At 35.7% G+C, this 11,292-nt stretch overlaps 1 protein-coding gene across 1 annotated transcript; it reads left to right on the forward strand.

Moving 5' to 3' along the window:
• The first annotated feature begins 1,489 nt into the window (after nt 1–1,489).
• Nucleotides 1,490–4,521, forward strand: LOC129263105 (oxytocin receptor-like). The gene is made up of 3 exons (XM_054901058.2): nt 1,490–2,515; nt 3,027–3,219; nt 4,095–4,521. Exons 1-3 carry the CDS (start codon nt 1,658–1,660, stop codon nt 4,427–4,429), a joined length of 1,386 nt encoding a protein of 461 aa, XP_054757033.2. The 5' UTR covers nt 1,490–1,657; the 3' UTR covers nt 4,430–4,521.
• The last annotated feature ends 6,771 nt before the right edge of the window (nt 4,522–11,292 follow it).

Genomic DNA, 11,292 nt, shown 5'->3' on the forward strand with positions numbered 1-11,292 from the left:
TCATTATGCAAAGTGTCGAAAAATGATACAGGTAACGATTTTCAACTGAGATTAACTAGGTCCTTGACCCTGGGAACAGATTTGTATCATCTCCTTTATTGCCTGCCAAACGCTCATCTATATATTAACTAAAGTCAGCCTCAGCAGTTCCGTTTAATTATCTTTTCGATCTGTTAAAGAGATTTGGTAAATAAAAAAAAAGAAAATCTATTATCAAGTAGTATATAGGTATTTTTTTTTAATATACCCGGTTTTTTGGTGTGCTTTCCTATAGTGTTTGTATAATATGTAATGCTCACAGGCGACTTAAGCATGAATCATGTAACACTACTTTTGCGGCTTTAAGTAGATCATCTACTTTTCTGAACAGCAGTGTCGTCCTGGACTCTGGACAAACGACATATTTGCAATGTTTCGTCCGATCCGAATCTTCGGACGATCTGCCGTCCCGGTCCACCAACTTTCGATGAAAGAAAATCCTCTTAGCTGTCCATTGTGATTTAACTTGCATTTTCAAAGGAATTTGAACGTTGGAGAAAGCGTCTACGTTGTGATTCGAAAATACGCTTTATTTAAATGAAAAGCTTCCCTTGGCCTTGTACTCGGGAGCCCCTAGGAAATGCGTAGTCTCAAATATAATTAAAAATCGGAAAAGATTTTAAGGGTATAGAAATAGAAAGAGAAACACATGAGAAAATTTGAAATTAAGAAGAAAAAGTGTGCATGTATTGCGATGGATAGAAACAGATGAAGAGTTAGTAAGTGAGTGAGTGAGAGAGAGAAAGAGAGGGAGAGAGAGAGGGGGGAGAGGGAGAGAGAGAAGGGGGAAGGGAGGGGGGGGGGGGTGAGGTGACGTTTCTAAGTGACATGAGTAAACGTCCCCAGAATGCCAAGATGATTGCAAAGTGACTGAGTAATGTTTTCCCATTCCACTCTGTCACGATATCCGTCGTTCTTGTGGTGTTGGCAGTAGAGAAGATAACGTTATTCCAAGGCAAACATGGACTGGTTTTAACTTGACAGACAATGGCCTAAAGAAATGGCCAGGATATTAGGGTTTGATGGATACCAGATATTCCTACGGCGGCGAAAAGCTTTACACTCCTTATATATTTTTTTGTAGACAAAGGGGTAGAAATCATGCGTATATGCGAAAGAAAGAACAAGAACCCTTTTCACTTATGTGGAAACGTAATACAGTATTTGTTTCGAATCGGTATCCTTCAAATTCGATGTAAGATGTTTTCAGATTTATTATTCGTCTCAGAGTGATAATTCCTTTCTCAAAGATTTATTCCTTGATTGAAATTATGAGAACATTTGTCATTTTGCTGTGAATCCATCTGATTACCCTGTTTTGGTGCAACTGTTCTGCAACTTTTTGAAATCAATATTTATGAATTGGTAATGCTTGTTCCCCGCTCTTGAATGTTAAGAGTATATTTAAGCAAGAAATAGATTATCTGATTTTAATAATTTTCTTTTGTTGCTGTTTCAGGCTTACTTATCAACTGTGTCAATATTGGAATTACCAGCATCACCAAGAAAATGGTAAAGACCGCTGATTGAAAAACCTCGATAAGAATAATAGATAGTGTGTAAATCGCAATACTTTCTTAAGCTCTCCTGCCAAAGAAGTGGGATTCATTTTCTCGTGATGGCATGCAATGGTGGTGATTGCCCCGTCAAGGCTTCGGAATATACCTCTAGTGCAACCGTAGAGGGCGTCACAACAGAACCTTGGCTTTTCACTCCTGGTGACAACTCCAGTAATAGGACGGAGGAGGATGATTCTAGAGACGAAAATCTTGCAAAATGGGAGATTTTCGTGAGCAGTGTAATTCTTGTCGTCGCTCTCTTTGGCAACTCCATCGTAGTACATTCCCTCTGGAGGCGTCGTAAGAAACTGTCACGGATGCACTTCTTCATTCTTCACCTCTGCGTTGCCGATTTGTTGACCTGTCTCCTAAGCATTTTCCCTCAGCTCGTCTGGGACATTAGCTACCTTTTCTATGCTCCAGATGTGATATGCCGAATCGTCAAGTACGGCCAAGTCTTTCCGATGTATCTCTCAACGTACATCCTTGTCATGACGGCCATCGATCGCTATATCGCAATCTGCCACCCGTTACTCGGCCTCCGTGGGGATTATACGCAACGCATGCGCATCATGATTGCGGTAGCATATGGATTGTCGTTTCTTTATGCCATACCACAAATAGTGATCTTCAGGAATGTTGCTGTGGAAGGTGGATACCAATGCTGGGCAGTGATGAAATATAGCACGTGGTCTCCACGAGCCTACATAACTTTCTTCGTGTTGGCGGTCTATGTCATACCAAGCACAATCCTTGGTATCACATACGGACTTGTCTGCTACACTGTATGGCGGAACATGGGGAAGACTCCAGACAGTGACAGACATAAGATCAAGAATGGTGGACATCATTCCAGTAATGTAGCTACTACCAACCTCGACGAAGACGAAGGTGATACTGATGGCGCAGAAGTAAAGGTACATTTTCAATTATAAAATAACAATATGAATATCCGCTAGTTTTGCACCACGACGTCAATATTCGAATCTGCACTGTTCGTGTCATGACAGGCTTAGATGCAAGTGAAGGAAATTTTTTTTTACTACAGTTATTTTGCAAAGCGCAAATGCCAATAGAAAACTTACTTACTTTATATGTAGGAATATTCTAATTCATCAAAGGTAGTCGCTTTTAAATGTCTGTTAATAATTTGTATAATCTTAATCAATCAAGAAATCAAAATGCAGTCTCTGAGACATGAAAAGAGTATCCAATGAGGGAATCAGTATGTGGGGTGTAGGGTTTTTCAATTTTTTACGACTACCTGGAAATTTATCTTTCTTCACATAAATGCTCAGAACAATTATCGCTTTGTTCTCGAATAGATTCTTTAAAAATATTTGTAATCATACATCCTTTTGTCGTACTCTGATTAAGAATTATGGTAGAAAATCTAACCTAATTACCATTACTTTCTTTTCTAACAAGGTCTCAAAATCTACATCCGAGAGGGAAGATCCACTCTGCAGGAAGCACGGGTCAGCTGCAAGGGTCAGCAGGGCAAAGGTCAAAACCATCAAGATGACCCTCACCATTGTCACGGTTTATGTAGCTTGTTGGACGCCATTCAGCTTGGCACAGCTTTGGAACGTGTGGCATCCCCCGAGTGCCCCCTTTCATGGTAAGCTGCAGGTATTATAGTCATGAAGGCATTCGCGAATACCATCCCGTTCCTTTAGTATTGCAACATCACACAGTTGTTTCCTAAGCGAAAAACAGATTCTTTATTCCTAGCAGCGTGATGTGTAAATAACCGAATCATTACCATTTTTTTGTTGTATACGCGATTGTATTTATTGTGTTGATTTCATTTTCATTTTTCTAAGCTACCCATGTAAGCAACCATTATCAAAACAGAAGATATAACTGAGGAGCGGGGGTGATAAATTGCATCCATGAGGTGGGGTCGCTTTTTTCTCTGTGGAGTAGGCGTTGATTAGATATAGTACGTTAGGGATGACATAAGAAAATCCTTTCCTGAGACCAATCGATTACCAGCCAGGCTTTGTTCTTCTCTTTTGCTGTACCTTGGGGGACTACACCCTCAACATATTAACACCATCCTGATATCTAGCGCTGTCACCTTTTTAAGGAGTTGATGGCTAGAGACACAACACCCCCTGTTATGTACCCTTGTTTTTTTACCTTTCGACAATTAAGTATTACCAATTTGTTGATTAAATGGCATCAAAAATCCAGTGGTGGGCTGTGTATCCCTTCCCATAACTTTGTATGAGCGTTATCATAGTTCAAGACATGTTCATAATAATGAGTCAGGGAATTCAATCGTTCTGGTGCTGCATGATGGGGATTCAATCCCCCTTCTCTATGAACTCTAAAGTAGGTGAACAAGGAACCAAACAGGGCAAACGTAGAGACGGACACGTGCAGCCAAGACCGAATATGTTAAAAGCGTGTGTGTTCCAGACTTACCCGTTGAAATCGTTCATCCAACACCAATCAATGTTTCTTTTGTATTTTTCCTTATCAATATAGGAGACGCATTCACCATTATCATGCTGCTGGCTAACCTAAACAGTTGCACCAACCCGTTGATTTACCTGGCCTTTAGTGGCAACGTCAAGCGTGAAACCCTTGAGACGTTCGGTTGCTTCAAGTTCCTTCGGGCTACCTCAGGCCACTTCAGCAAGTCAAAGTATGCCAACGACCGGACGCACATGGAGGACAACTCCAGTCGCTACGCTTCAAGCACATCTCATGTTGGGTCAAAGACACTATATTCGAGCTTGGACACAACCGGAAGGGAGGGCCCGATCGCGGGATATGCCTGTAATTTCGGGTCATCGGCGGCACAAACCCGTGACATCTGAGAGATTGGATGCCCCGCTACAATCAAAATTTAGCCGTTCACTCTTAAAAATGTTGGGCAACATACGGTCCACACAACAATTGGTTAAAACTTTATCCAATTCTGGGTAGTTTTACACCAATACTGTGTAGTTTTCACCCAAAGCACACATTATTGGTGTAAAACTACCCAGAATTGGATAAAGTTTTAACCAATTGTTGTGTGGACCGTATGTTGCCCAACATTTTTAAGAGTGTTGCATTCAGTAGCTTTTGATCGGATAAGGATATTCGTATCCTGTACAGACATATCAAGGACATCAAGGTATTAATCAATGCTATATTTGAAACCAAACTGTCATTTATATTTTTACCAAGCTCTTGTAAATTATATATGCTGGTTCAATAACGTTGTGATCATTCTTAACGCTAGATTAGACTATCAAAAGGAATATACAGGATTCTACTCCTGTCGACATCTACCTGTACAAATATGTGTATTGACTTTGGCTCTTAAAGATGATTATATATTAAATATATCAAGGAAACCAGGGAATTGACTAATGTAAGAAATTTCTTCAACACATAATTTGCTTGTTATCACCTGCCCATTATACATGTTATAACTGATATTCTATTAAAATATTTGATGTTGAGAAAATACAGAGGCTGAAACCCTTTTAAAAAGATTGAATTGCTGTATAATATAAAATAGATCTTTACAAAGGAGAGTTACACATAAATCTCTTTGATCGTTCGAAGATACTCATAACATAAATGGAATACTAAAAATAATATGCATGCAACTGCGATCAAGAAAGCTAACACAATTTTTCTTGGGAGATAGCCTGCCTTACTGGCACCAAACATTGATTTTGAAATCGTCTTTCCCCTATTAAAGAGCAACATAATTGATGAAAGCTGACTTTCAAGGTTATTCAATTTTAAACGCCTGACAAAGGACTTCAGGGATGCCCAAGTTAGGGGATATTTTACGTCAGATGGCGCTATACATTTTGAGTCAAGTTATGAGCTGAGTTTATTTCTTTTTAATTAGGAATAAGGTGATTTCTATTTGGTACAGCAATTGACAGTGATGAGGACTTAAATGTATTCATACAAAATAATGTTGTTGTTTTTGCTTTGATAAGAACAATGTAAATTACATTAGTTGTCAGATTTGTTTTTATTATGCTATTATGCAATCGTTGCAACTGTAAAATGACCGATTGAGATTGAAGAGCACTTTACATTCTTTATGAAATGTTTGTGCATCCTGGCAATTAGGTTCATTATATATTCAAATCCTGAATTCTTTAGGGGACGTATCTCACATACACTGATTTTATAACCTTTACGTCTAATTTCTCTCCGTCATGAGCAGTTTCCCTCTTGCATCATGTGGAATAGACTGAAATTTCGGATTGTGATTTACCCTGGAAGTCAGAATGTGATCGATGTGATGAATATTGTATCCATATATACACAACAGAGATATAAGGGGCACGTACATAAATTTCAATCTTGAATAGTGCTTTCATATCATATTCAATGTAAATATGTATGAGGATAATAATAATACTTTAGCTTTAAAATGTGTGATTTTTTAATCTAAGCTGAATGACATGTAAATTTGTGTAAATTATTTTTTATGTAAAGGGACGTAATTCACGTAATTAGATACATGCAGATATGTTATGTCTTTGCGTTTTATCTTATGATCTTACATACCGCATACATTCCAAAAAACGATTTAAATATATGCACTATGATCGATAGTGGGCACATACAATCACGAAGTAGACATCGTCTCTCTCATAATCCACATTTGCACACACCTATCAATTTCACCATAGACTACCTAAGGTGTTGACATTACACCCTAGGGTTTGAGCATAGCACCAAAGAGTGTGGAAGCAACAAACAAAGTGTTGTAATAATAGGTGAACATTTATACTCTGCACTCATCAACAACATGATAGTTGGAAGCGAGAAGCGTATTTAAATATGTGCACTTTGTAAAATAGAGTGTCAAATCGGAAATCAGCCGGTGTCCTAGAGGACCATAGACTACCTAAGGTGTTGGTATTACACCCTAGAGTTTGAGCATAACACCAGAGAGTGTGGAAGCAACAAACAAGGTGTTGTACAGTATGTTATCCACCAACACCACAGTTTTGTTGTGTGGAAATGCATGCATAATGTCCTACATTTCTAGAAATGAATGCGCTTTTTCTGTTATGAGATTTGCCTTCTGATTTGCCCATTTGTGGCATATTTGAGAAAATAATCATAATAATGAAGATCATCGCTTTTCTGTACAAAAACGGTTAGGGGTTACTTCATGAATTCTCTTTCATTTATCATTGTGTATTTGCTCAGTTTATCTCTACTTAAGGGTCAAGTCTACCCCAGAAAAATGTTGATTTGAATAAATAGATAAAACTCAAACTAGCATAACGATCAAGATTTCATCAAAATCGGATGTAAAATAAGAAAGCTATGACATTCTAAAGTCTCGCTTATTTTTTACAAAACAGTGATATGCACAACTGAGTGAAGTGCAAATGAGACAGTTAATGATGTTCCTCACTCACAATTTTATTTGTTTGTTATTGTTTGAATTAGACAATATTTCATTTTTTACAGATTTGACAATAATGACCTACTTGACTGAACGATATAGTATTAAACAATGGTAATTTCACATGTTCAGGAGGAATTAATCTCCTTTTCACTTGACAATGAAGAGAACATTAGAATATTTAATATTTCATGTAATAAAATACAAAAAAATAGTGAGTGGATGACGTCATCAGTTTCCTTATTTGCATACCGACCAGGATGTGCATATAACTGTTTTGTGAAATTAAGTTTTTTATGCAAAACTAAATTGTCATGATATACTAGCCTACCATGTGAACATAGCATTGGAAATTAAAGAAATTTACCTGTCTTCATATTTTTGAAATAATATTTTCAATAAATTACCAATGTAGCCCCTTTTGCAAACGAACTGAAAATTATTTTTAAAATGTTATTTTTATCTTTTACAGATGTGTTCACCTTTTGATGGGATTTTCAACTTATCTTTGGTATCATCAGAGTGACTAAAACCTAAACATTGAGACAAAAAAATCAAGTTCGATGAAAAATGGATCTAATACCTTTTGCAAATGAGCTCTTTAGAAGAGTATGTTTGCAAAAGGGGGTTAGATTCACTTCAGACCATTCTGAAAAAAAAATCTTTATTTTTAATTATCCCATATTTCAAGTCTCATGTGAAACTAAATAATCCCCATTGATTTTATTTTGTAAATAGTCATAACTGTTCTATTCCATGTTGAATTTTTTTTTAGATCCTCCTTTAATAAAAATTCATTGCCGTTCTTGCCATTCTTTCATACCTCGTCTGATTTGGAAGGGACAAGAAAAATTGGAGACAAAATATGCAGACGCACTTTTAGACCTTTGTGTGCGCAAATTGGAAATACTGATAACCACCCCCGCAGAAAGACAGACGAGCTAAAAACAATGTTCAAAGGGTTTATTTATGTTAAATATATATATAACTAAAATCAGTTTACTACTTGTAGATTGATTCATTTATGCGTTTATAATCAAATTATCATGATGTATTTATGTATTCTGTAAATTGTAGTAACATGTGAATATATTGAAGTGTAAATATACTTACAATATGAAAATAACGATATACATATTTCCAAATAATTCAGTTCTAGGTTAAGACTTTGTTTTCTTTTTATTGGTTGATTTCATTCACCTGCACAAGACTTATTATTTGTTATGATTAAAGACATTGCACAGAATGATCTGACGTGTGTCTTATTTTTCCTCCGAGTACCGTCTAAACTATTTGTATTATGGGAAAGTAAACAATTTATATAAAAAAATATGGCAGTATTATACTGACATGATGAACAACGGTTCTCTATTTTGCGTACTTTTATGGTACGATATAACAAAAGAGAAATCATAACATTTGCGACTGAATGAAATTTTCCTGAAATTGATGACCAAATGAGATTGATTGTTAAGGTTTTGACGACGCTCTCAAAACGTGTATGTAATATAAGTGCCAAAGATGAACAAAATAGAAACGGGTAGTCTCATGAATTTGTCGAATTATGCGATTCGAATTTTTCCTAATTTCTTAACAATAAATTGATGTCCCTATCGGTGATGGTATCCAACATTAACCCCTTTCTTTAATGCGATTAAGTATATATCATACGATCATTTGCAAAAACTCAAGATGTTGGCCTTTAATAACAAAGTGAACTTTAGAATATCATTATTTTGATTACATACATCTATATCAATGGTAATAGTTTTCATGAACCTATTCGATTATCTGAAAGGAATCTGGGCATACTGCTCTCTAATAAAAAATGGTTAGCAAGAGAATGTGTTAGTCATTAATAAATTATGAAAATCGTATACTGCATGCTTGTAGTAGACCGTCAATCCGATATTGGTGATTTTCCTATCCACTGTGTGGGAGCTTAACGATTCCAAATCACAACTCTGAACACATAATTTATTTCATTTATAAATAGTCTCCTCTGTTTATTTCTCCTATTCACAGCGATCATCACAACTAAGACGAAATCAATAATACCTTGTCTATAAGAGTAACATTCAACATGCGATTTAAAAGACAATTCTAAACATTTGGACGGCATCACCTATAGTCGAGCATTAATTCCAGAGTCAAACCAACAGTCCTATTTCAAGTCAACCGTCAACCGAAAGAGAGAAAGTTTATCCCACCATTACCCCATGCATTCCAAAAGAAAACATCTTTTTCGATACTGGCCAATCGATGTTCCAAGACTGCACAATCTTATGAACATGATGAATGACTAATTTAAGTTGAAGGATGAGAAACAAATGCGTTGCCCTGAACACTGAAAGAAAAGGTACCTTCCTGGCAGCAGTCGGAATGAATTGAAAACGCCCACACTGTTAGAAAATTTATCCTTAAAATAAAAGAAGTTCATGCAGCAGAGTCTCGAGAACACGTGTAATCTTACATTATATCATGTAAAATTACAGGAAATTGGTATTTGGTGTATGGAACCTTAATACAAATTTCCTTAAATAAAACACCCTTTTCCCCTTTTTAAACAGACCTGTTATGTTAAATTGTAGAAAAATTCCTGTTTTATGAATTTACAGAATGATTTTGTTATTGCTTTCTGCAAAATCTTGTTTTTTTCTGTAAAATTAGGGTTTTTTTTAACAGTGCATGAAGCACTTTAATAATCTTTCCGCGTATGCAATTTTAAACGCTGCCACACTCGTGTTCTCGGTTTTCATTAAGCAGACGCAGTAGCGTAAGTTCTTTGACCTCCCCGAAACATTTAAAGTACATAGAATATTTCCCTATAATATTGATTATACAATGCATTGCATGTACCAGTAGTAGCTTCCATTGTCTCCCCTTTTTTTCTAAAGCTGCTCTGCATTTTGAATTGGGTATCCAAATCAAAATGGCAGATAGAAATAATGTTTACATTGACCAGCAACAGTTCGGTTTACGTATAACTGCAAAGGGACTTAGGGTTGGTTTGACCACGGGACATGAGGATTACTTGGAAAAATCAATCAAGAAATACATGCAAGTGATATCAAACAGAAGTGCGTGTATCAAATAATTCATGTAGTTTTAGAAGGCAGTGATAAATCAACAATTAAAAATGAACAACGGTTTTAATTAACAATTTCACCAATAAAATTACTGCGAGATCGAAAATTGATTGAACAGAATAATGGTTAATTCAAGGTCGGCGTTTATTAATCATTAGTGGTCTATAAAATGAAATAAACAATCACATAAAGAAAGTCATATTGATGGATGATTTTAGTATAGAAGGGATAGAGTGAAAAAAGAAGAGATGAGAAAACGCAGCGAGAGAGACAGAGAGGGAGAAAAGACGGAGCGGGAGGAAAGAAGGAGAGTGAGGGAAAAAATGTGAGGAAAGAAGGAGTAAGAAAGAATAAAGAGGGAGGGAGAAGAGGAAAGAGAGAACATTTAAATAGAGAAGAAAAATAATTTAAGAGAGAGAGAGAGAGTCACAGAGGAATAATTCGAAAAAAAATCAGAAAAATTACGCACTAAATGGAAGAAAGGTTAATTGTGAAAATGTTGAAAATGCCTGTTTCAATCAAAGAATCTTTGACTTAAAATAGAGAAATTTACAGATTAACAACACAGGCTTTGATTTACATGAAAGTGTTTACACACAATGAAAAAACATAGTAAGCTCTAAAAATTAATCAAAGAGACAAACCAAATTATTTGAGTTTGTTTGAAAGAATATGAAAAAAAGAAAGACATAATGAATCATATTTCAATCAAAATGCAAAAAACGAAAAAAATCGATCATAATAGTGACAAAGATTTTATATACAACACCTAAATAATGTTGACCGACAATGGAATAATGATTTTACCTATGAGCAGATGAAATAAATCATTACTTCAACAATACAATTAAAAATAAAATGAGAGCAGATTTATAAACTTTTCCACAAATTACTAACCTTTTCCTGATATACATGTGCATAACCCCACTGCAATCAATAAATAAATTACACATTGTCCACTTTGTATGATTTTTAAAAGTAATCATTTCAATACCATAACAAACCTGATATATGATATATGTATGTGTTATTTATATATTTACATATTTACATTTACATGATCATAAATCTATATAACATTCATAAACTACAACCTGCAAAATCAATTTTTAAATCAATGGCTCTGATTTCTATCAGAAGGTAGTCATCTTCTTCAAAGCACTGCGAGAAAATATATTGCACCCGGTATTAATCTGTTATACCCCGTGTTCAT

This window comes from Lytechinus pictus, chromosome 1, assembly GCF_037042905.1.
Source record: "Lytechinus pictus isolate F3 Inbred chromosome 1, Lp3.0, whole genome shotgun sequence".
Lineage (NCBI taxonomy): Eukaryota > Metazoa > Echinodermata > Echinoidea > Temnopleuroida > Toxopneustidae > Lytechinus > Lytechinus pictus.